At 47.4% G+C, this 25,920-nt stretch overlaps 2 protein-coding genes across 5 annotated transcripts; both read left to right on the plus strand.

The window, feature by feature from the left end:
• Positions 1-585: 585 nt before the first annotated feature.
• Positions 586-9,456, plus strand: LOC131709032 (LIM/homeobox protein Lhx2-like). Its single transcript, XM_059010639.1, has 6 exons — positions 586-698; positions 4,337-4,469; positions 5,237-5,430; positions 6,311-6,570; positions 7,790-8,019; positions 9,136-9,456. The coding sequence occupies exons 2-6, from the start codon at positions 4,353-4,355 to the stop codon at positions 9,454-9,456; spliced, it is 1,122 nt and encodes a 373-aa protein (XP_058866622.1). The 5' UTR covers positions 586-698; positions 4,337-4,352.
• Positions 9,457-14,661: 5,205 nt separating this feature from the next.
• On the plus strand, positions 14,662-24,247 carry LOC117433933 (steroid 21-hydroxylase). 4 transcript variants are annotated; one of them, XM_059010986.1, is made up of 10 exons: positions 14,662-15,401; positions 15,978-16,067; positions 18,530-18,684; positions 19,372-19,467; positions 19,665-19,775; positions 20,382-20,468; positions 21,124-21,327; positions 22,230-22,393; positions 23,224-23,327; positions 23,496-24,247. In XM_059010986.1, the coding sequence occupies exons 1-10, from the start codon at positions 15,155-15,157 to the stop codon at positions 23,750-23,752; spliced, it is 1,515 nt and encodes a 504-aa protein (XP_058866969.1). In that variant the 5' UTR covers positions 14,662-15,154; the 3' UTR covers positions 23,753-24,247. The 4 variants fall into 4 exon arrangements, 3 of the variants coding, with proteins under 3 accessions (XP_058866969.1, XP_058866970.1, XP_058866968.1); XR_009311378.1 differs by having other exon boundaries at positions 14,663-15,401; positions 22,224-22,331; positions 23,496-23,629; XM_059010985.1 differs by having other exon boundaries at positions 14,664-15,401; positions 22,224-22,393.
• Positions 24,248-25,920: the final 1,673 nt, after the last annotated feature.

Genomic DNA, 25,920 nt, shown 5'->3' on the forward strand with positions numbered 1-25,920 from the left:
GAATCAGAGACACACTTCATCCTCCACTGAACAAAACACACAGACAGTGGAGAGACTGAATCAGTGTCACACTGGTTACAAAGTCCAGCCTTCTGGGCTTCCAAGCTCCATTGCACTAAAATATGATCCCTTTCTGTCTTGGTTCCTGCGTTTTACTGCAGACAGCATTCACGGGTCAACCTTCTGTGAGTCTGAACTCCATCCGCAATGAGACCTTGTTGGCTTTCCAGTTTGTTTACATACACCAAAGTTGGGTGTAACTGCAGCGTGTGTGTCTGTATGTATGTATCTGTACATGTCAGTCTCTGTGTGTATATCAGTATGTCTGTCTCTGTGTGTATGTGTGTCTGACTGTGTTTCTATGTGTCCGTGTGTGTGAATCCTGCTCATTCATTTCCAATATATTTTAAATTGGTCCCTGCGCAGTCAATTATTTTACTGCAGGAAGACACAATCTCATTATCTAGCAGAGAGCAACCACAGAGGAATAGACACGAGCCCTCCCCCAATCGAACCCCCCCCCCCCGAATTAGCTGCACCTCTCCTGCACCTCCCTTCCTCTCCCCTCACAAGCAGATCAAACAGGTGAGACACAAACACACCTGCACTCAGCGAAGAAGAGAGAGAGAGAGAGAGAGAGAGAGAGAGGCATCTTCAGACTGGACTCCAGACCTGTCTCCTGCAGAAACTCACTCAAGGTAAGGCAGTTTCTCTTCAGAGATGATTTTCAACATATTAACCATTCACATAGTGCGCCTCATGTAATCTGATACTGTGCATGTCGTATTATGATGTAATAAAAAACAAACTGAAAATAAGCTATGAACTGCTGGTAAAAGGCCAGATCAAGAAATGTTCTGTACCTTTAAAAAGTTGTGTTTGACTTTCCGAATATAACCTGGAGTTCCACAGTGAAGGAGCTCAGAACAATGCGCTCGCGTACCGTAGCTGTTCCATGCTGGAGTTCCCAAGTGGATCTTATTAGTAGATCTCAGAGAGGGGTAGGAAATAAGACTCCCATTGCATAGCGGTTTGCTCTATTCCTGGTTTTACTATGAGCTTAAAGACACACCTGAGCTTGTTACCTATACACTGGCTAATCAAGAACATTCTTAGAGAGTATAAAAGGGTTGGTCATAGGATGATTGCTGTCATTACCAATAAGTCAATATGGGGAAAACGTAAAGAGCTATCTGAAACAGGCAGACAATTATTTATTGTCATAAAGCTGTAGAAGGATAGAAGAAAAATTCCAATCATTTGAGTATCCTAATTTCAACTACTGTTTCTATTATCAAGAAGTACAAGACTCATGGTACTGTCACAACGCTCCCTCATTCTGGAAGAAAGAAGGTTGTTTCACCAAGAACAAGTAGAAGGTCTCAATGGTCGCAGGCCAAGGAAAAAGGCACTCTTAGGAAAACATCAGAAGGACAATAGCTTAAAAAGTTTGCAAAATGGCATTTGAATGATGGATACGAGTTCTGGTCAAAGGTTTTGTGGAGTGGTGAAACAAAAATCAAGTTATTTGGTCATGCTGCATGTCGTTAAGTTTGGAGAAAGTGTGGTGAGGCGTACGAAGAAAAGAACACCATACCTACTGTCGAGCATGGAGGTGGTAATATCCTTCTATGGGGCTGTTTTTCCTCTAATGGCACAGGAATCCAATTCATGGTAAAATGGATTCCACAGCATACCAAAAGATATTGGCCAATCATCTGAAACCCTCCGCTACAAAACTTGGTTTAAAGCACAACTGGATGTTCCAACGCAACAAGATCCAAAGCACACGTCAAAATCTACTTCAGAATGGTTAAAGAATAAAATCAAGGTTCTGGAATGGCCTAGTCAAAGTCCAGATCTAAATCCGATTGAGAATCTTTGGTATGAGTCGAAGAAGGCTGTGCACAAGAGAAATCTTCAGAATTTGAATAAACTGGAACAATTTTGCGTTGAAGAACGGTCAAAAAGATCACTAAAGAATCATGCTAAAAGATTATTGACAAATATCCTATAGTCGTTTAAAAGAGGTTATTATTGCTAAAGGTGCCTCAACTAGCGATACATTTTATATTCCTCATCAGGGTATGAATACTTTTGAATTAGCATTTTAGGAGTTTTGCAAAAAAAATTGCTGAAATAAATAATTGTAATAATTATAATCTATTTCTTGAAACGTTTTTTCCTTATCCACAATAGCAAAACTTTTGCTACACAAGATTTTTCCTATAATTCTTTGTTTTTGATAAAGTTCTAGAAATTATACATTTCCATCGGGTGTGCAGACTTTTGACTACAGCTGTTTATTTAGGGGGACCTCTTACTCATGTCTAAATGGAAACAGTGTGTGTGTCAGACCGCCTTTATATCACACTTGCATTTTCATATATATATATATTGAGAGAAGCGATTGTGCGATTGTGATGAAACTTAGTCAGGACATTCTCAAGCTCAAGTATTAAGTGTAGCAGTCTGGGGGTGTATGGAGGCTGTCTGTGTCAGACTAGATCACTCTTACACATTTACATCTATGTACAGAATCGCTTGTGTGATTGTGATGATGCTTGCTAAGGACCTTCTTTAGCATGTTTATTGAGAGGATCAGAATCTGGAGGCTGTCTGCCTGTCTGTGTGTCACATTACATTCAATTCAAAGTGCTTTATTGTCATGACCAAGTACATAGTATTGCCAAAGCATAACAGTTATAATAGTATTTTATACTATTTTGTCTTCCCTCCCTGTGTGAGGAGCCTCAGTGTTCACTCTGCCCCTCAGGCTGTGACATGCACTTGTGGGCTGGGCTGCCTCTTCTACACAGCTTGTCTTCTCTACTAAGAGGATGGGGAGTTTTTCTGGGTCTGGCAGGTATGGGAATTCTGTGCAGAGATGTTTTATTTTTGGGAAGAAGGCTTCCCTTATTTAATTATATTTAGTGCACTGCAGCCTGTCCTCTTTGAGCAGCCATGTCTGCCTGTGTCGGCCGGTCTCCATGGCCAGGCTGTGCTCACTGAGCCTGTACTTTGTTAAGGTCTGTCTCTGTTTACTGTTTTTCACCCTGTTCAGGTATTCAGCCTGGGTGTCGTGTTTTTTTAGGGCCCGATAGCATTCCAGTTTGCTTTGTGTTTTCTTGTGTGTCCCCCAATGGGTGAGATATCTTGTTTGGGTTGTGCTGTAATTTGGTTTACTCTGATTGTGTGTGTTGGAGTGGTGCTGTCCTGAAGCTGGTTGGTGTTAGTGCAGTGAGCTTCAGGACCAGCTGGCTGAGGGGACTCTTCTCTGGGCTGTGCACTTGGCATTGCAGGGCTTTATGGTGGTAAGAGTCTGGGTTGCTATCTTTTAGATGAAGCCAAAATGTAATTGCTCGTTTTTGAATATTAATCAATAGTGGGTATTGGCCTAATTCAGCCCTGCATGCATTGTTTGGAGTTTTCCTTTGTATTTGCAGGATACTTTTGCAGAAATCTGTCAGTTGTTTATTGATGTGTTTGTTTATTTAATGTCTCACAGTATCTGAGGTGAAACTCTTGGTTGTCTGGTTGTCTGTGTTTATGATTTGATAATTGCTGGAGTTGTTTTCTTATATTCTTTCAATCTTTGTCAAACCAATTGTCTTCTTTCAGTTTTTTCTTTTAGTGTTCCTCATTATTTTTAAAGTTGTCTGTTTAAATATATTATTCAGATTGTGTACAGCCAGATTTACTCCTTCGTTACTGTGTGGGTATGCGGTGACCAGAAAGGTGTCTATTAATGACTGGATTTCTGGGTTTTCGATTGCTTTCTGGTATTGTTCTGCACTGTTTGGAGTCCATCTGTAGGAGTGATTGAGGTTGTTCAGCTTGCTGGGCTGTGTCTGCGTGTTGCTGTTTCGCTACGCAGTGGTTTGCTGTGATCTGACAGAGGGGATTGAGGCCTGACAGTGAATGCATGAATAGAGGAAGGTCTAGGTCAGTAATGGTGTGATCTACTACACTCCTGCCAATAGCCAAGCTGTAGGTGTATCTTCCCAAAGAGTCCCCTCGGATCCTACCGTGAACAATGTACAGGCCCAGGCCTTGACAGAACTGCAGTAATTGTCTCCCATTTTTATTTATCTCCCGGGCATAACTGTCTCTGTGGGAGCTGATGGGTGTGGAATGCCTGACCTGGCGTTCAGATCTCTACAGATCATCTCTCTCTCTCTCTCTCTCTCTCTCTCTCTCTCTCTCTCTCTCTCTCTCTCTCTCTCTCTCTCTCTCTCTCTCTCTCTCTCTCTCTCTCTCTCTCTCTCTCTCTCTCTCTCTCTCTCTCTCTCTCTCTCTCTCTCTCTCTCTCTCTCTCTCTCTCTCTCTCACACAGTGTCCTTTGACCCAGCATGGCAGAGGGCGGCAGTTTCACGGCAATGCTTCTACAAGGATTTGGAGGAGACCCCCTCTCTGAGATACCAACCCCCCAGAGCAGAGGGGCTTTCAAACAGATACAGGGACACCGTGTGAGTACAGAGGAGAGGGGCTTTCAAACCCCCAGCCAGCCTCACTGCACAGATACAGGGTGTCAGTGTGAGTACAGAGCCCAGCCTCACTGCACAGATACAGGGACACAGTGTGAGTACAGAGCCCAGCCTCACTGCACAGATACAGGGACACAGTGTGAGTACAGAGCCCAGCCTCACTGCACAGATACAGGGACACAGTGTGAGTACAGAGCCCAGCCTCACTGCACAGATACAGGGACACAGTGTGAGTACAGAGCCCAGCATCACTGCACAGATACAGGGACACAGTGTGAGTACAGAGCCCAGCATCACTGCACAGATACAGGGACACAGTGTGAGTACAGAGCCCAGCCTCACTGCACAGATACAGGGACACAGTGTGAGTACAGAGCCCAGCCTCACTGCACAGATACAGGGACACAGTGTGAGTACAGAGCTGCACTTTGCTGGGGACTCCGAAGGGGGCGCCACATTGGCTCTGACGCTCCCGGGGTGGGGGAGACTCCTCCTCATCACACAACAGCGAACCCTGTTTGTGTTTGTGTGTGTCTCAGTGTGTGTGTGTGTGTCTTGTGTGTGTGCTTCAGTGTAGGTGTCTCGGTGTGTGAGTGTGTCACAGTGTGTGTGCTTCAGTGTGGGTGTCTCTGTGTTTGTGTGTGTCTCGGTGTGTGAGTGTGTCACAGTGTGTGTGTGAGTGTCTCGTGTGTGTCTCAGAGTGTGTTTGAGTTCTGTTCCGGACTGTCCCTGTGTTTGCTGTGTTGCAGGAGGTGCATGGGGAGAGGTGTGTGGTCTGTGCAGGATGTGGGGGGCGTGTCTATGACCGGTACTTCCTGCTGGCGGTGGACAGGCAGTGGCATGCAGGGTGTCTGCGCTGCAGCCTGTGCCAGTGCGCCCTCGATGCCCAGCTCACCTGTTTCTCAAAGGACGGCGCCATCTACTGCAAGGAGGACTACTACAGGTAAACCCAGGGAGAGCGGGGAGACAGATCCTCTCTTTATCAAAAACAGTATTTTAGCTTGAAATGTGTTTCTCTCTGTTTCTCTTGTGTTTCTCTGTGTTTAACTCTGTGTTTGACTTTGTTTTTCTCTGTTTCTCTTGTGTTTGACTGTGTTTCTCTGTGTTTGACTCTGTGTTTGACTCTGTTTCTCTCTGTGTTTGACTCTGTGTTTCTCTGTGTTTGACTCTGTGTTTCTGTGTTTGACTCTGTGTTTCTGTGTTTGACTCTGTGATTGACTCTGTGTTTCTTTGTGTTTGACTGTGTTTCTCTGTGTTTGACTCTGTGTTTCTCTCTGTGTTTGATTTTGTGTTTCTCTGTGTTTGACTCTGTGTTTCTCTGTGTTTGACTCTGTGTTTCTGTGTTTGACTCTGTGTTTCTGTGTTTGACTCTGTGTTTCTCTCTGTGTTTGACTCTGTTTCTCTGTGTTTGACTGTGTTTCTGTGTTTGACTCTGTGTTTCTCTCTGTGTTTGACTCTGTGTTTCTCTCTGTGTTTGACTCTGTGTTTCTGTGTTTGACTCTGTGTTTCTCTCTGTGTTTGACTCTGTTTCTCTGTGTTTGACTCTGTTTCTCTGTGTTTGACTCTGTGTTTCTGTGTTTGACTCTGTGTTTCTCTCTGTGTTTGACTCTGTGTTTCTCTCTGTGTTTGACTCTGTGTTTCTGTGTTTGACTCTGTGTTTGACTCTGTGTTTCTCTGTGTTTGACTCTGTGTTTGACTCTGTGTTTCTCTCTGTGTTTGACTCTGTGTTTCTCTCTGTGTTTGATTTTGTGTTTCTCTCTGTTTCTCTTGTGTTTCTCTGTGTTACTCTCTGTGTTTGACTCTCTGTTTCTCTCTCTCTGCAGCCGGTTCTGTGTGCAGTGCTGTGCTCGCTGTGGGCTCGGGGTTCCCGCCTCCTCTCTGGTGATGCGCGCGCGGGACTCTGTGTTTCACCTGCGCTGCTTCACCTGCCTGCCCTGCGGAGCCGCGCTGCGACCCGGCGACCTCTTCACCATGAGGGGTGGTGACCTATACTGCCAGAGACACTCCACCCATGGACACACCCCAAAACCACGCCTCCGCAAGCGTAGGGCCACGCCCACTGAGAGAGAAAGAAACACAGCAGGTACTGACGACTGGGAGTGTGTGAGAGAGGGAAGGAGGGAGAGACACGACAGATACCGAGGACTGGGAGTGTGTGAGAGAGGGAAGGAGGGAGAGACACGACAGATACTGAGGACTGGGAGAGTGTGTGAGAGAAGGAAGGAGGGAGAGACACGACAGATACCGAGGACTGGGAGAGTGTGTGAGAGAGGGAAGGAGGGAGAGACATGACAAGTACTAAGGACTGGGAGAGTGTGTGAGAGAGCGACAGGGAAGGAGGGAGAGACACGACAGATACTGAGGACTGGGAGAGTGTGAGAGAGGGAAGGAGGGAGAGACACGACAGATACTGAGGACTGGGAGAGTGTGTGAGAGAGTGACAGGGAAGGAGGGAGAGACACGACAGATACTGAGGACTGGGAGTGTGTGAGAGAGGGAAGGAGGGAGAGACATGACAGATACTGAGGACTAGGAGTGTGTGAGTGTGTGAGAGTGTGTGAGCTTTCAGTTACCATGGTAAATTTGCAGTTTTCGACTAGTTATCCTGTGCATTTACCATGTTTAATACGCTGTACCTTATCTCACTGCTTCAACATGCAGCATTAAGTTTGCAGTACATCGTTCTATGGTAAACGTTTAGCTGTGCTAACTGTTACTGTGGTCGTGTTCAATAAATAATAATTCAGCTGGGGTGGGTAGTATAGTGATGAAAATAATTCATATTGATATGTAGACTATAATATTACAACTTTAAAAAAAAGATCATTTCCACTCAGCTGTATGGAGAAGGGGTCACACAAATTCCTGTTCAATTTTTATAAAAAGATAACACATTTTAACATGAATCTAATTGCACATACAAATACATCACACGATGAATGCATGATTAGTCACATATACAAAATAATGCATGTATTAATTGTATTTGAATATTTGTAGCATGACAAATAATAATATACAGTCCCGGGCGTTTAGAAATGTATCTTTACCTTCCAGCCTTTGTAAACAGGGCAGGAGGTAAAGTTTACCAATTTTACAATTGCATGGTAACCAATTTAAAACAAAAACAGCGACATACAGGGTGTTCAGCGATTTAAAGTTCACAGATAGAAAATACCAACTTGCGCCGGGAACCCTCCCTTTAATTTGAGGAATTCGTGCCTGCGCAGTAAAGGCAATGTCTACTTTTTTCACGGTCTTCCGATTTCCTGTGACACCAGCCCTGCCATGTTTCTCCGCAGGCCTCCTTCCCTTGGAGGAGGGGGAGGGGTTTCTGGGCGGCCCCGAGCCCCAATTGGCTGGGCAGCAGCAGGAGGGCATGTCCGTGTCGAAGACTAAGCGAATCAGGACATGCTTCAAGAACCACCAGCTGCGCACCATGGAGTCCTACTTCGCAGTGAAGCACAACCCTGACGGGAAGGACTGGGAGCAGCTGGCCAAGAGGACAGGGCTGCCCAAAAGAGTGCTGCAGGTAGGGGCGGGGCAGGGCTACAGAGAGGACAGGGCTGCCCAAGAGAGTGCTGCAGGTAGGGGCGGGGCAGGGCTACAGAGAGGACAGGGCTGCCCAAGAGAGTGCTGCAGGTAGGGGCGGGGCAGGGCTACAGAGAGGACAGGGCTGCCCAAGAGAGTGCTGCAGGTAGGGGCGGGGCTACAGAGAGGACAGGGCTGCCCAAGAGAGTGCTGCAGGTAGGGGCGGGGCAGGGCTACAGAGAGGACAGGGCTGCCCAAGAGAGTGCTGCAGGTAGGGGCGGGGCAGGGCTACAGAGAGGACAGGGCTGCCCAAGAGAGTGCTGCAGGTAGGGGCGGGGCTACAGAGAGGACAGGGCTGCCCTAGAGAGTGCTGCAGGTAGGGGCGGGGCTACAGAGAGGACAGGGCTGCCCTAGAGAGTGCTGCAGGTAGGGGCGGGGCTACAGAGAGGACAGGGCTGCCCAAGAGAGTGCTGCAGGTAGGGGCGGGGCTATAGAGAGGACAAGGTTGCCCAAAAGAGTGCTGCAGGTAGGGGCGGGGCAGGGCTACAGAGAGGACTGGGTTGCCCAAGAGAGTGCTGCAGGTAGGGGCGGGGCTACAGAGAGGACAGGGCTGCCCAAGAGAGTGCTGCAGGTAGGGGCGGGGCTACAGAGAGGACAGGGCTGCCCAAGAGAGTGCTGCAGGTAGGGGCGGGGCTACAGAGAGGACAAGGTTGCCCAAGAGAGTGCTGCAGGTAGGGGCGGGGCTACAGAGAGGACAGGGCTGCCCTAGAGAGTGCTGCAGGTAGGGGCGGGGCTACAGAGAGGACAGGGCTGCCCTAGAGAGTGCTGCAGGTAGGGGCGGGGCAAACCATTGGTTAGCCATATTTCTTAATATTCTTCATACCTCTCTGCGCTTTACAATGCTTACCTATGCTTTGAGTTAAAAGGAGTCAAAAATAGAAAACTGCAATAAAAGTCCAATATTTCACAGGTACAAAAAAAACAGAAGGTAGAAAAAACAAACAAAAAAGAAATTAGCAGAGAGGACAGAGAGCAGTTTGGGGTGTTTATAATTCTAAAGCAACAACAAGCAGGATGGGTTTTTATTATGTAAAACTGTTCATAGGTTTGGTTTCAGAATGCCCGGGCTAAACTGCGCAAGACCCTGACCACAGACGAGCCAATCGAAGGAGAGGGGGCCGACGACACGGCAACCACCACCATCGACCAATCTCAGCTCTCCCTCACAACCATGCCCCCCATGGACCCACCCACCCCAGCCTCGGAACCCTCTGCCCAGCCAAGCAGAGCACCCAGCCCCTTCCTCTCCTTTCCAGAGTTCTCAGGAAGTTACATCACACAGCCTGGCCCCATCATGGCCCCCATATTCCTGAACTTTGACCTTGGGGAGTCGACCACCAGCAGTGTGGAGGATTCTGGTCCAGCGAGTTTCTTTTGAGTGAAAAAAATAAAGAAAAAAAAAACTGGGGACTGACTACAGCAGCTACCAAACATAGTACTGTACTCAGAACAGTGCTGGAGGGACCACACTATATAACACTATAACACCCTGTACAGAACTACAGCAGCTACCCAGCATGGTGTCTATATAACACTATAACACCCTGGACAGAACTACAGCAGCTACCCAGCATGGTGTCTATATAACACCCTGTACAGAACTACAGCAGCTACCCAGCATGGTGTCTATATAACACTATAACACCCTGTACAGAACTACAGCAGCTACCCAGCATGGTGTCTATATAACACTATAACACCCTGTACAGAACTACAGCAGCTACCCAGCATGGTGTCTATATAACACTATAACACCCTGTACAGAACTACAGCAGATACCCAGCATGGTGTCTATATAACACTATAACACCCTGTACAGAACTACAGCAGATACCCAGCATGGTGTCTATATAACACTATAACACCCTGTACAGAACTACAGCAGATACCCAGCATGGTGTCTAAATAACACTATAACACCCTGTACAGAACTACAGCAGCTACCCAGCATGGTGTCTATATAACACTATAACACCCTGTACAGAACTACAGCAGCTACCCAACATGGTGTCTATATAACACTATAACACCCTGTACAGAACTACAGCAGATACCCAGCATGGTGTCTATATAACACTATAACACCCTGTACAGAACTACAGCAGATACCCAGCATGGTGTCTAAATAACACCCTGTACAGAACTACAGCAGCTACCCAGCATGGTGTCTATATAACACTATAACACCCTGTACAGAACTACAGCAGCTACCCAACATGGTGTCTATAGAAAGTATAGTGCGCTGGCATTGTCTGCTGTGTGCTGTGCACAGCCTCGCTGTGCTGTACCAGGGCAATGCTGGCGAGACCACACTATGTAACTTATTGTAACAGAGGATAGTCTTCCTGCAGTTTGATGTATTTTATACACTATTGCTGTTTCAGTGATTCGGACTGTGGTTACATCTTTTGGCCACTTTTACTTGCGGTGGCGCTGTGTGCTTATTCAAAATGCAGTTAGAAATAAATGTAAGTAAAACCCGTATTTATTTTTTTATGTCGATTTTGCAATCCAAGAAGTTGGAGCTGGACCAGGCCTCGTCTGTTTGGGATGTTTGTTCACAGAACGTTCAGGATTTGAATTAATTAGTCAAGTTTGCAGTTTTACCTTTTTCAGCTGTTAGATTATTATTTTTTATCTCATTTTTCAAAGCACTGTTACACCTGAGAGTATCTGGAGTCACTTTTAAAAATAAATCATTTCTAAAAAAACATTCCCTAAACAAATCATTCCTTAAGAAATTGTGAATGCTGCCCTTATTTTAATATGTATTATTATGTTTGTAAAAAATGATAACAATGAGTGCTGTTTGTTTTGTACCCGTTTTCTCGTTCTTTCACTGCCCCCTGAGCTCAGTATGATGTGAGCAGTCAATCTGAGTGCTGCTTTGTGCAATTATTCCCATCACTCAGATGCTGTGCGTTTTCATATTTGATAAGTCTGTGTGAAGGTGCTTTGAGTTCAGGAGCTGATCTTCAGTTCTACACATATGTACTGTAATGTAGGCTAGATAGGCCAAACTGTCTTATATTATGAGCCAGGACCATCTAGTGCACAGCCAGTGTATTGCCAGCAAAACCAACTTGATCCAAAGTGGCAGATCACTAGATGGCGCTGGCTCTTACTTCTGTAAAGACTCTTTGGCTGATCTAGCCTGCATTACACGTCTACGGCAGAGAACTAGAACTGAAGAGCAGCTCCTGAGCTCACAGCCAGAGCAACACAAACTGATCAGAGCAGCTCCTGAACTCACAGCCAGAGCAACACAGACTGATCAGAGCAGCTCCTGAACTCACAGCCAGAGCAACACAGATTGATCAGAGCAGCTCCTGAACTCACATCCAGAGCAACACAGACTGATCAGAGCAGCTCCTGAACTCACAGCCAGAGCAACACAGATTGATCAGAGCAGCTCCTGAACTCACAGCCAGAGCAACACAGATTGATCAGAGCAGCTCCTGAAGTCACAGCCAGAGCAACACAGACTGATCAGAGCAGCTCCTGAGCTCACAGCCAGAGCAACACAGACTGATCAGAGCAGCTCCTGAACTCACAGCCAGAGCAACACAGACTGATCAGAGCAGCTCCTGAACTCACAGCCAGAGCAACACAGATTGATCAGAGCAGCTCCTGAACTCACAGCCAGAGCAACACAGACTGATCAGAGCAGCTCCTGAACTCACAGCCAGAGCAACACAGACTGATCAGAGCAGCTCCTGAACTCACAGCCAGAGCAACACAGACTGATCAGAGCAGCTCCTGAGCTCACAGCCAGAGCAACACAGATTGATCAGAGCAGCTCCTGAACTCACAGCCAGAGCAACACAGACTGATCAGAGCAGCTCCTGAACTCACATCCAGAGCAACACAGATTGATCAGAGCAGCTCCTGAACTCACATCCAGAGCAACACAGATTGATCAGAGCAGCTCCTGAACTCACAGCCAGAGCAACACAGACTGATCAGAGCAGCTCCTGAATACATGTGTGCTGTGAGAGTTCTGACACTGGAATGCATGTGTGCTGTGAGAGTTCTGACACTGGAATGCATGTGTGCTCTGAGAGTTCTGACACTGGAATGCATGTGTGCTCTGAGAGTTCTGACACTGGAATGCATGTGTGCTCTGAGAGTTCTGACACTGGAATGCATGTGTGCTCTGAGAGTTCTGACACTGGAATGCATGTGTGCTGTGAGAGTTCTGACACTGGAATGCATGTGTGCTGTGAGAGTTCTGACACTGGAATGCATGTGTGCTGTGAGAGTTCTGACACTGGAATGCATGTGTGCTCTGAGAGTTCTGACACTGGAATGCATGTGTGCTCTGAGAGTTCTGACACTGGAATGCATGTGTGCTGTGAGAGTTCTGACACTGGAATGCATGTGTGCTGTGAGAGTTCTGACACTGGAATGCATGTGTGCTGTGAGAGTTCTGACACTGGAATGCATGTGTGCTCTGAGAGTTCTGACACTGGAATGCATGTGTGCTGTGAGAGTTCTGAAGGATTTTTATACGGTGAAGAGGTGACACTGAAGAGAGAACCTGCTTGTTTGCGTGTACGCTTTAAATGTCAATTCCTTGGATTACAGGCGGGTATCCTTGTAAGAGTTTCCCACAGTAAAAGCACAAGAGTGTTATAAACACAGTGAATGCGTGGTAAAGTTACCTAGTAAAGCTTCCCATAGTAAAAGCACAGCAAGGTGTAATTAAGCACAGTGAAAGCATGGTAAAGCACTAAGAGCTATTGTAAAGCATGCTAAAACAATGCAAACCGGTAAATGCATGTATAACCATAAGGAAAGCATGTGGGAAGTGACTGTGGAAAACTTTTATTAGGGTCTGTTCAGTGTTTTAAAAGAAATCAGCACCACTCTGTAGATTCAGCTAAGCTAGCCTGTAATACAAGAAGGGGCTGTCTGTCTTCTAACAACACTGAAAATAAAACAGGTTTGGAAACACATGTTTGTATTTATTATTTTTACGTATATTTAGAGGTCAGTGAGGGTGCAGTTAGGTCTCCATGCCTCAAGCCTGCCCTGGACTGCAGGGAGCACCCTTTCTCTTAGGGAGGGAGGGAGGGAGCAGTTCAGTCTCCATGCCTCAAGCCTGCCCTGAACTGTAGGGAGCACCCTTTCTCTTAGGGAGGGAGGGAGGGAGGGAGCAGTTCAGTCTCCATGCCTCAAGCCTGCCCTGGACTGCAGGGAGCACCCTTTCTCTTAGGGGGTGAGGGAGGGAGGGAGCAGTTCAGTCTCCATGCCTCAAGCCTGCCCTGGACTGCAGGGAGCACCCTTTCTCTTAGGGAGGGAGGGAGGGAGCAGTTCAGTCTCCATGCCTCAAGCCTGCCCTGGACTGCAGGGAGCACCCTTTCTCTTAGGGGGTGAGGGAGGGAGGGAGCAGTTCAGTCTCCATGCCTCAAGCCTGCCCTGGACTGCAGGGAGCACCCTTTCTCTTAGGGAGGGAGGGGGGAGAGAGCAGCTCATTCTAAATAAATCAATGTTGTGTAAAGATGGCTGATGGATGGTGTGCTGTTGTGGTCGGAGGGTCTGTGTTGATAGCCTTGTAAATGACGAATGTCAGTTCACATGGAGTGCTCAATAATCACTGCTCCAGTGTTTTCTTACCCTTCTCACAGTAATATAACCCAGCATGGCTGGATCACAAGGCTGTCAAAAACAAACATCTCTGTGTTTCAAGGCTGTGTTTCAATGCAGGACCTCAGAATAAAATATCTCCTGCATGACCCTGATGAAGTAACACTGCCTGCTGAGTTCAGGTCTGAACAGTCACAGTGTAGTGCTGAGTTCAGGTATGAACAGTCACAGTGTAGCGCTGAGTTCAGGTCTGAACAGTCACAGTGTAGCGCTGAGTTCAGGTCTGAACAGTCACAGTGTAGCGCTGAGTTCAGGTCTGAACAGTCACAGTGTAGCGCTGAGTTCAGGTAGGAACAGTCACAGTGTAGCGCTGAGTTCAGGTCTGAAAAGTCACAGTGTAGCGCTGAGTTCAGGTCTGAACAGTCACAGTGTAGCGCTGAGTTCAGGTCTGAACAGTCACAATGCAGTGCTGAGTTCAGGTCTGAACAGTCACAGTGTAGCGCTGAGTTCAGGTCTGAACAGTCACAGTGCAGCGCTGAGTTCAGGTATGAACAGTCACAGTGTAGCGCTGAGTTCAGGTCTGAACAGTCACAGTGTAGCGCTGAGTTCAGGTCTGAATTAGTTTCTCAAATGCCTGAGTAAAGACACTGAACATAATGAAAGCAGTGGTACAAACAAGCACCCTCTCTCACCGAGGGATCAAAAACAGAGGGGGGTCCTCATCAGGGTGCCTAATCTCAAGAAATTTTATGAACCCTGATAAAATATGTTATTTTTCTTTAGTCCTGGTATTTTGCTAATCAGTAAAAAAATAATATTTACTTTTTCCCATAGTAAAAGCAAAGTAGTTGCTTAATTCCTAACACTGAAACATGTTTTATCATGTAATACATCGTGTCGGGTCTGTGTTCCCGGGAACACCTGGTGATTTCAAGTAAACCATTTAGGATGGTCGCGGAACGTTCCAGGAACAGAAACATTCTCAGGGTCGAGCAGCCGAGGAACGCCCCTCAAACACCAGCCCTTGAAAAGACGCACGCCCGTGTGGGAGGCTCCTCGGACTCGTTATAGGACCCATTAACACAGAGAGAAAACAAGACTCCCACAGCAAACACGTTTCTAGGAAGGTGCGTACAAGAACAGAACGTTATAACACCGGCAGGGTAGCTGAGGGACAGACAGCTACTCTGATTTGAGAGCAAGACACAATCTGCGACAGAGCTAGACAGCCACGCAGACAGACGCGTTTGCACAATCAGCAACAGACTGATAGACGCCCAGAAATACAGAGATAGACTGACAGACAGAGAGATAGACTGACAGACAGAGAGATAGACTGACAGACAGAGAGATAGACTGACAGACACAGAGATAGACTGACAGACAGAGAGATAGACAGGCGCACAAGCAAACTTTAATACAAACCGTCCCAGCCGGTATTACACACACACACAGTCGCTCTCACTCTCCCTCCCAGTCCCGCAGCGATGCTGGTGTCCCTCGCTCTCCTCGTCCTGGGCTCAGCGCTCTTTCTCAGCTTGGTTCTTCGGCGGGGTGTCGGGAAGACTCTGCGCATCCCCTGCGCCGCCTCTCCAGCAGCCCGCATGCCCGGACCGTGGGCTCTGCCGGGTCTCGGCAACCTGCTCGATCTGGGGCGAAGAGACCTGCCGGAGCATCTCAACAGACTAGCGAGGCGGTACGGCGACATCTACCGGCTGCGCAGCGGAAACACTGGTACATTATTATTATTATTATTATTATTATTATTATTATTATTATTATTATTATTATTATTATTATTATTGCATACGTTTACTTATAAATGAACATCGAATTGTATTGCTACAGTTTATGATACACTGCTGTCTCTCATTAAACTAACATAATAAACTATAACACAGTTAGACATTTTCATTTGCTTTCACAGACCCTGATTAGCACTAATCTTGGACTGCCTGACCGGAGGTAACATTAGCAGTACACGCTTAGTGCTGATCGGGGTCTGGTAGATAGATTTAGGACAGAGCGAAGGAGACACTTCTTCACACAGGGTATGGAATGGACTGCCTGGTCATGTTGTTGAGACAGAATCACTGGGATCTTCAAGACCCGACTTGACAAAGTTTTTAGATGAATCAGCTACTGAGAACCGGACGAGCTCTGATGCGCCGAACGGCCTCTTCTCGTCCTAAACGTTGTTAAATTGTTGTGTGCGTGTGGAGTGTGTGCGTGATGACATTGATCTGTGAAATCCTGACGCTCCCTCTAGTGGTACGCGGCCGGTACTGCAGCGTGTGTATTTCTGTGCAGATATCGTGGTGTTGAACAGCACTGAACTGATCCGTGAAGCTCTGCTCAAGAAATGGTCCGACTTCGCTGGACGCCCGCACTCTTATACAGGTAGGGAGGAGAGGGGATTCACACGAGAACTGTTGTCCGTGGATTGTACACGTGCTATACTTTACTGCAGGGGTTTCAACCGGGGATACGTCTCAGGGTCATGCGGGTGCCAAGGTCGAAAATAAAAGTACAAGAAAATCTTGAATTGATTTTTTTTTTCAAAAATGGATACATTTCCTACTTGTAAAAGAAAAACGAAGGAAGAAAACACATAATGCTATACCGAGTCCCTTTGGGACATGTGTGTGTTGGCTTTAATAACAAGTTTATCATGTTAATAATTATCACAAGGTTATTGTTTTGCTATTGTAAACATTTTAAGTTGCACATGTAATTAAGCTGAGATGGGAAGTAAATGGTAACGTGATAAACACTTACACTGCAGACAGTTTTGAAAGCGAATACGAGTGTTTCTGAAGAGATTCCCCAATATTGTCTTTTGATTCTGTGCATCCAAACACTTGAAATTTAAAAGTTTGAAGAATTACTGTTTGCTATTCTGTCCTGAACCAGCAGTTCTTCAGTCCCAAACGGTTCACATAAATGATATAGTAAATAAACGGGGAGATGTATTTGTTAATCAGATTATTCTGACTTTTATTGCAACTGTGGTACCATTTAGTAGAGTGAACATTGTAAAGGGTACTAAAGCTGAAACATGCTGAAAATAAAGACTGCTTTACTGAACAAGGGATTTGAACGAACTCCCTTTTTCACGATTTTTTTTTAAATTACTAAAACAGTGAATTATCGAGGCATCACTGGACTGCGCATTTAATTAAAGAGGTTTTGGTGGTCCATGAGCTGGTTTACTACACTCGGCCAGAGTTTAGTTTCAGACAGACAGACAGAGTCCCACAGTCCTGCTCAGTTTGACGCTGCAGTATTAATATAGCGCTCGTGATCCAGACAATCACCAACACAAATTCAATCTGAAGTGTCAGAATGCACCCATAACGTATTCGTTGTGCTGCATTGTGACTGTACCTTCAGCAAAGACGATTGTTTCTTGTGGTCAAGTCCAGTAAATGATCCACACCGCCTGGAAATCAGCAGAGGTGTGTGTTCATGTTCGATGAGCCGCTGGTCACTACAGACAGACAGTGTTCCATACACTGTCCCTTATGAAAATGTCCCTTAATAAAAGCACAGCAAAGTGCAATGAAGCACAATGAGGTAAAGCATAGGCAAGCATTGTAAAGACCAGCGAGGTATGGTAAAGCATATTAATAAACAGGGAAAACTAGGGTTAACTCTGGTAATGCATCAGTGTAGGGTCTTGTGCATTGCTGTGTGTCTCAGTGTAGGGTCTGTGCATTGCTGTGTGTCTCAGTGTAGGGTCTTGTGCATTGCTGTGTGGCTCAGTGTAGGGTCTTGTGCATTGCTGTGTGTCTCAGTGTAGGGTCTGTGCATTGCTGTGTGGCTCAGTGTAGGGTCTTGTGCATTGCTGTGTGCCTCAGTGTAGGGTCTGTGCATTGCTGTGTGTCTCAGTGTAGGGTCTTGTGCATTGCTGTGTGTCTCAGTGTAGGGTCTGTGCATTGCTGTGTGGCTCAGTGTAGGGTCTTGTGCATTGCTGTGTACCTCAGTGTAGGGTCTTGTGCATTGCTGTGTGTCTCACTGTAGGGTCTGTGCATTGCTGTGTGTCTCAGTGTAGGGACTTGTGCATTGCTGTGTGTCTCAGTGTAGGGTCTGTGCATTGCTGTGTGTCTCACTGTAGGGACTTGTGCATTGCTGTGTGTCTCAGTGTAGGGTCTTGTGCATTGCTGTGTGTCTCACTGTAGGGTCTGTGCATTGCTGTGTGTCTCAGTGTAGGGACTTGTGCATTGCTGTGTGTCTCAGTGTAGGGTCTGTGCATTGCTGTGTGTCTCACTGTAGGGTCTGTGCATTGCTGTGTGTCTCAGTGTAGGGTCTGTGCATTGCTGTGTACCTCAGTGTAGGGTCTGTGCATTGCTGTGTGTCTCAGTGTAGGGTCTTGTGCATTGCTGTGTGTCTCAGTGTAGGGTCTGTGCATTGCTGTGTGTCTCACTGTAGGGTCTGTGCATTGCTGTGTGTCTCAGTGTAGGGTCTGTGCATTGCTGTGTACCTCACTGTAGGGTCTGTGCATTGCTGTGTGTCTCAGTGTAGGGTCTGTGCATTGCTGTATGTCTCAGTGTAGGGTCTGTGCATTGTTGTGTGTCTCAGTGTAGGGTCTTGTGCATTGCTGTGTGTCTCAGTGTAGGGTCTGTGCATTGCTGTGTGTCTCAGTGTAGGGTCTGTGCATTGCTGTGTGTCTCACTGTAGGGTCTTGTGCATTGCTGTGTGTCTCAGTGTAGGGTCTGTGCATTGCTGTGTGTCTCAGTGTAGGGTCTGTGCATTGCTGTGTGTCTCAGTGTAGGGTCTTGTGCATTGCTGTGTGTCTCACTGTAGGGTCTGTGCATTGCTGTGTGCCTCAGTGTAGGGTCTTGTGCATTACTGTGTTTCAGCGGAGTGCATCTCGTTCGGAGGGAAGGACCTGTCCCTGGGTGATTACTCCCCCTTGTGGCGAGCTCAGAGAAGGCTGGTCCACGGTGCACTGCAGCGCTGCCGAGCCACAAACCTGGAGAGTGTGGTGACCAGAGAAGCCAGACAATTGAGTCAGGTCAGAGTGAGGTAGAGAGCAGAGTGTGAAAGAGGGAGAGTGAAGAGGGGGAGTGAAGAGGGAGAGAGTGTGAGGCAGAGAGCGAGCAGAGTGTGAAAGAGGGAGAGTGAAGAGTGAGAGTGAAGAGTGAGAGAGTGTGAGGGAGAGAGCGAGCAGAGTGTGAAAGAGGGAGAGTGAAGAGGGGGAGTGAAGAGTGAGAGAGTGTGAGGGAGAGAGCAGAGTGTGAAAGAGGGAGAGGAAGAGGGAGAGAGTGAGAGTGGGAGAGTGAGGGGAGAGTGAAGAGTGAGAGAGTGTGAAGAGGGACACAGTGAGAGAGGAGAGAGAGAGGGGGTGAAGAGTGAGAGAGAGGGGGAGTGAAGAGTGAGAGTGTGAGGGAGAGAGCAATGTGAAAGAGGGAGAGTGAAGAGGGAGAGAGTGAGGGGAGAGAGGGAGAGTGAAGATAGTGAGGGAGAGAGTAGAGGCAGAGCGAGAGTGATAGAGAATGAAACTCTGTGTAGTCAGTTTATCTTAACCAGTGATCAGCAAAGTTTTTCAGTCTGTGGCCCATATTTATCATTATAATATAATATCAATAATACTAAAATAAACTCCCCCACCCCTTCCTCCCTCCTGTCCCTCTCCCTGTCTCCTCTTCCCCTTCCATCCTTCTTGTCTCCCCTCCCTCCCTCTTGTCCCCCCTGTCTCCAGGAGTTGTCCCGCTATGCCGGCCGTGCAGTGGACCTGTCCTCTGATTTCTCCATGTGCTCCTGCAACATCATCTGTACCCTCACCTTCGGAACCCGGGTGAGAGTCGGAGAGGAGAGAGAGAGGGGAGAGGGGAGAGGGGAGAGGGGAGAGGGGAGAGGGGAGAGGGGAGAGGGGGGGCCATGCTGACTGACTGTTGAGTAACGTCTGTGTGTATGATTGTGTCTGATTCTGACTGTATCTCTGATTCTGACTGTGTCTCTGATTCTGACTGTATCTTTGTCGCTCCCTGTCAGTTTGAGAAGGAGGACAGTGAGTTTGTTGGTATCCACGCGTGTCTCAATGAGATTGTGGCGCTGTGGGGGTCTCCTCTGATCAACGCACTCGACTCCTTCCCTGTTCTCAGAGTAAGAGCCACTCCACTGCTACACACACACTCACTCAGAGGAAGAGTCACTCCACTGCTACACACACTGAGAGGAAGGGTCACTCCACCTCTACACACACACTCACTGAGAGGAAGAGCCACTCCACTGCTACACACACACTTACTGAGAGGAAGAGTCACTCCGCTGCTACACTCACTGAGAGGAAGAGTCACTCCACCTCTACACACACTGAGAGGAAGAGTCACTCCACTGCTACACACACTGAGAGGAAGGGTCACTCCGCCTCTACACACACACTCACTGAGAGGAAGAGACACTCCACTGCTACACACACACTTACTGAGAGGAAGAGTCACTCCGCTGCTACACTCACTGAGAGGAAGAGTCACTCCACCTCTACACACACACTCACTGCAGGACTACTATTTTGTCTGGAAGCCATCAATTTATTTAAAATGAATTAAATATCATATGAAATAAATTATTATTATTATTATTAGTAGTAGTAGTAGTAGTAGTAGTAGTAGTCGTAGTAGTAGTAGTCGTAGTAGTAATAGCAGTATTGTTCTCATTCATTTGCTCTTGTTGTTATTCATTTCCTCTCCCCCCTGGTTGTTTAATCAGAAGCTTCCGAACCCTGCATTCTCCAGGCTGCTGCATGCTGTGAGCCGCAGAGACGAGATTGTGAGCAATCACATCCAGCAGCACAAGGTGAGCAATCACACCCAGCAGCACAAGGTGAGCAATCACACCCAGCAGCACAAGGTGAGCAATCGCACCCAGCAGCACAAGGTGAGCAATCACACCCAGCAGCACAAGGTGAGCAATCACACCCAGCAGCACAAGGTGAGAGACACACCCAGCAGCACAAGGTGAGCAATCACACCCAGCAGCACAAGGTGAGCAATCACACCCAGCAGCACAAGGTGAGCAATCACACCCAGCAGCACAAGGTGAGCAATCACACCCAGCAGCACAAGGTGAGAGACACACCCAGCAGCACAAGGTGAGCAATCACACCCAGCAGCACAAGGTGAGCAATCACACCCAGCAGCACAAGGTGAGCAATCACACCCAGCAGCACAAGGTGAGCAATCACACCCAGCAGCACAAGGTGAGCAATCACACCCAGCAGCACAAGGTGAGCAATCACACCCAGCAGCACAAGGTGAGCAATCACACCCAGCAGCACAAGGTGAGCAATCACACCCAGCAGCACAAGGTGAGAGACACACACACATACAGCTGCTCTGCTACACACACACACTGCTGTGTTGTATTGTATGTGTTGTTGTACTGTGTTTTATCTCATTGTATCGTATTGTGTTGTGTTTATAGTATTCTATCTCACTGTATTGTGATTTAGGACAGGGCTGGGTATGACGATGCAGCTGACATCACCGATGCCCTGCTGCAGTCCCTGTCCCAGCCTGCGGAGGTGATGGAGAGCCAGGAGCAAGTGACAGAGCAGCACATCCACATGAGCATCGTGGACCTGTTCATCGGAGGCACTGAGACCACCGCAGCCTGGCTGTGCTGGGCTATAGCCTTCCTGCTGCACCGGCCAGAGGTGAGCCAAACACCCATCCTTCCCTCCTCCCTCTCACACACCCACCGTCCCTCCCTCCTCCCTCTCACACACCCACCCTCCCTCCCTCCTCCCTCTCACACACCCACCCTCCCTCCCTCCTCCCTCTCACACACCATCCCACCCTCCTCCCTCTCACACACCCACCTTCCCTCCTCCCTCCTCCCTCCTCCTTCTCACTCACCCTCCCTCCTCCCTCCCACACACACACACACACACCCTCCCTCCTCCCTCTCACACACCATCCCACCCTCCTCCCTCCCACACACACACCCTCTCACCCTTTTCCCTCCCACACACCCACCTTCTCACACACCCTCCCTCCTCCCTCCTTCTCACACACCTACCCTCTCAAACACCCTCCCTCCTCCCTCCTCCTTCGCACACACCCTCCCTCACTCCCTCCCTCACACACCCTCCCTACTCCTTCTCACACACCCTCCTTCCTGCACACCCTCCCTCCCTCTCACACACCTTCCCACACACCCACCCTGCCACATACTTCCTCCCTCCTCCATACTCCTACTCACACAACCTCCCTCCCTCCTCCCTCTCACACAACCTTCTCCCTACTCCCTCTTGCACCCTCCCTTCTCCAACCCTCTCACAGACCCTCCCTCCTCCCTCCCTCGCACCCTCTCATACACCCTCCCTCCCTCTAACCTCCTCCCTCTCACACACCCTCCATCCCTCCCTCCCTCCTCCCTCTCTACACTGTGCTGTGCTGTTTGCAATGTCTCTGCACTGTGCTGTTTGCAATGTCTCTACACTGCTGTGCTGTTTGCAATGTCTCTACGCTGTGCTGTGCTGTTTGCAATGTCTCAGCACTGTGCTGTGCTGTTTGCAATGTCTCTACACTGTGCTGTGCTGTTTCCCAGGTGCAGGAGCAGGTGTACTCTGAGCTGTGTGATGTGCTGGGCTCCCAGCGCTACCCTCTGTACAGCGACCGAGACCGGCTGCCCTTCCTCACCGCCACCATCAACGAGGTGCTGAGACTCAGACCAGTGGCGCCCCTTGCAGTACCGCACAGGGCCACTAGGGACAGCAGGTGAAGCACACAGCAATATTTACAAACAACATTTGAGAGAGAAATGCGTGCACTTTCTCATTGTAAAAAAGCATTAACTTGGCAGTGAACATGCCCACTCAGTGTTGTTTCTGAATATGGCCCTTAGCTTGCAGTACCACACAGCGCCACCAGGCGACTAGCATGTGACAGAGATCATTTTATCCATAGCGTCAATCGGAATTGTAAGGTTAAAACTATAAGAAACTGTCAGGAGGACTGTGACGGGGTGCTGCCCGCCCCTGGGTGTATTTTGGGTTATTTCGTATAGTTTGGGTTGTGCACGGGTGAGATAAAATGTATATTGGTGTGTGGGCACGGGGAAGTCACAAATAGTTCACATGCAGACTGTGCCTGGACTAATTGAATGATTGATTAGCAAGCGAGTCCAGGCCCAGCTGCATAAAAGAGTCACGGATTTCTCACTCTGGGTTGGGTGTTCAGTGGAACGAGAGAGCGAGATTGTAAGAACTTAAGAAATAAAGAAACATAACAGTTGCTACTCGTGCTGGGTTTAAACAGCACAATACTTGTTTGTTTGTGTGTCTCTGAGTATTTGTTTTGGCCATCGTGCCGTTATGTTTTCTGTGCACCGTTTTGTTTGTTTAAACCTTTTATTTTCGTATTAAAACGTGCATCAGCGCTTCACTCGCAGTATTGTCGTCTGTCTCTCCCTGGCCTGACGTCACCACAAGCCATCCTTGTGACGCAGACACACGTTTTTTGTCAAGTGCTGATGAAGCAAACAAAACAAACCCATTGCACCCTGCTGTTGTGAAGCTGGCCCTGGCTGCTCCTCTTGTTTTCTGCAGCATCGCCGGGTACTTCATCCCTAAAGACACAGTCGTGATCCCAAACCTGTACGCAGCACACCACCACCCCAGGGAATGGACTGATCCACACAGCTTCAGACCTGGTAAGACATGCAGTCAGGATCTGTTCCAGTCAGTGCGCTGTACTTTCAAAACGCTTCCTCCAGTTTTTAATTAACGCCTATTTTTATAAGGAGGTAAAACGGCTATTAATTTTACAGAACTAGAACCAAACAGCCAGTTTTGTTCAGCCCTCTCTCTTCTCCTCTCAGAGCGCTTTGTGAGCAGTCTTGCCCCGCGGGTGCCCCTGCAGTGTCTGCTCCCCTTTGGCGTGGGAGCGAGGCTCTGCCTGGGCGAGGCTGTAGCCAGGATGGAGCTCTTCCTCTTCACCGCACACCTGCTGCGTGACTTCAAATTCCTTCCCCCGCACGGCCAGGGCCCCCCAGACCTCACTGGACAGGCCGGCATCGTGCTCAAGGCCCGCCCCTTCCTGGTCAGGGCCCTCCCTCGACCAGGACTTCCTGTCTAGAGAGGAGAATGGGGAGGGTTTATTGAAAAATGACATGGAAGGGGCGTGGCTTAGTATGCAGGATTGATTTTAAGATTTTAATGTAACATATAAAGCTCTAAATGGGATGGCTCCAGATTATTTGACAGAGATGTTGACTCCCTATGAGCCTCGACAGGTATTGAGGTCTGCTAGTTGTGCCCTTCTCTGTGTTCCAAGGGCGAGGCTAAAGAGGAAGGGAGCAGCAGCCTTGTGTGTTCAAGCCCCTCGACTCTGGAACTCCCTGCTGAGTCAGTTAGAAGAGATCCCTCCCTGGAAATGTTCAAATCCAGGCTCAAGACAAATCTGTATAACTTAGCCTTTTAATTCCCACTTTTTAAGCTTATTTGTATTTGTATTTTATTCTATTTTTTATTGTATTTTTAAAATATACTGCTCTGTTTTTAACTGTCTGTAAAGAGCTTGAACCATTGTGTATGAAATGCACTCTATAAATAAAGATTATTATTATTATTATTATTATTATTATTATTATTATTATTATTATTATTATTATTATTATTATTATTATTAGTAGTAGTAGTATGTGGGAGGTGTGGCTTCTAGTTTTTATGAGTTGTATTAAAAAATGACAAGCAAAGAGTTCTTTGAGGGTGTGGGGTTCTAGTTTAATGGGTGGGGCTTCTGTCTTAAAGTGACAGTGGTGTGGCTTATCATAAGAGGTGAGGCTTGTATGTTAATGTGGTAGGACAAGAGGTTGGGCTTATTTGAGTGGAGAGGGTCTAGTTTAGTGGGCGTGGTTTGTTATTAAAGAGGGTGTGGTTCTGGTTTAGTAGGTGGTACTTTTTTAAATTTATAGACAATGGATGTGGCTTTGCTTCTTGGGAGTGGGGCTTATCTCTGAAAGCTGGTGGGTAAGGGTGTGGCTTGTTGTTTGAGAGGGTGGGGTTTCCAGTTAACTGGTCTCATAACGGACAGGCGTGTGTTCTTTTGTTAGTAGGAGCTGGAATTTAAAGAGTGTAGCATGTTTTTTTATACAATAAACTGTGACTTCCTTGCATACTGTTGTAGTTTCTCTGAAGGCAATCTAAGGCAAAACCACAAGGATTAAAATAACCAGTTTGACTCTGAAACTACAAACTGCGTGTGTGTATCTGTAGCTGTTCCAAATATGCAATTCAGCGTAGATGCGATTGTGATGATAACTGCTGATACCAGCCCAGTCTCGTTGCATCTCTCCTGTTTAGTCTGAACAAAATGCAGTTCCAGATATCTTGTTCTAAAATGAGAATAGACGTGTGCTGCAGCATGTGCCTCTTTCAAAAGTGCATGTCTGAGACGGTGTAGTGAATGGAAGAGCACCGCAGGGAGGATCATTCGAATGCTTCTGTTTGTTACAATCCCTTTATCTACACAACAAGCTCTTCAAATAGGGCACTCTGTGGTTAGCTCCCCGCTTCATTCTTCTCACCTCCTCTGCTTCTGCTTGGAAACACATTGACAATCATTAAAAACAATTCAAAACTACTGACCCCAATTTGCTGGCTCAGGGATCCAAGACACAGGAATCTCCCAGTGCCGGAAATATGTAAACAAGTGACTGCTCCAGCCTCGCTGTGCGTCTGTCCCTCTGAGCCAATGACACGCCAGCTCGGAAGCTGAAGGCCCAATCGGATTCAATGTGTCGCAGAGTTTAAAAACGCTGGGAGTCTCTGTGCAAACAGAAGAAACACCAGTGTTCAACTCGCAAGAGGCAAAGGTGAGGTGTGTGTGTGTGTGTGTGTGTGTGTCTGTCTATCTGCCTGTGTATCTGATAGCGAGTTTATCTTTATGAATGTCTGTCTGATTATGTGTCTGTCTGTTATTATTATTATTACTTGTTTATTTATCAGACGTCTTTATCCAAGGCGACTTACAGAGACTAGGGTGTGTGAACTATGCATCAGCTGCAGAGTCACTTACAATTACATCTCATCCGAAAGACGGAGCACAAGGAGGTTAAGTTACTTGCTCAGGGTTACACAATGAGTCACTGACTGAGGTGGGATTTGAACCGGGGACCTCCTGGTTACAAGCCCTTTTCTTTAACCACTGGACCACACAGCCTGTCTGTCTGTCTGTTTTTGTTTCTGTGTGTATCTGTATGTCTGTGTGCCAGTTAACCTGTCTATTTGTTATTGTGTGTGTAT

Source organism: Acipenser ruthenus, chromosome 41 (assembly GCF_902713425.1).
Source record: "Acipenser ruthenus chromosome 41, fAciRut3.2 maternal haplotype, whole genome shotgun sequence".
Taxonomy (NCBI): Eukaryota; Metazoa; Chordata; class Actinopteri; order Acipenseriformes; family Acipenseridae; genus Acipenser; species Acipenser ruthenus.

Coding starts and splice junctions, on each gene's coding strand:
- LOC117433933 (XM_059010985.1), top strand. CDS start 15,155: ATGCTGGTGTCCCTCGCTCTCCTCGTCCTGGGCTCAGCGCTCTTTCTC. Junction 16,068..18,529: donor ACGCCCGCACTCTTATACAG/GTAGGGAGGAGA, acceptor ACTGTGTTTCAG/CGGAGTGCATCTCGTTCGGA. Junction 19,776..20,381: donor ACTCCTTCCCTGTTCTCAGA/GTAAGAGCCACT, acceptor TTGTTTAATCAG/AAGCTTCCGAACCCTGCATT.
- LOC131709032 (XM_059010639.1), top strand. CDS start 4,353: ATGGCAGAGGGCGGCAGTTTCACGGCAATGCTTCTACAAGGATTTGGA. Junction 4,470..5,236: donor AACAGATACAGGGACACCGT/GTGAGTACAGAG, acceptor GCTGTGTTGCAG/GAGGTGCATGGGGAGAGGTG. Junction 6,571..7,789: donor GAGAGAAAGAAACACAGCAG/GTACTGACGACT, acceptor GTTTCTCCGCAG/GCCTCCTTCCCTTGGAGGAG.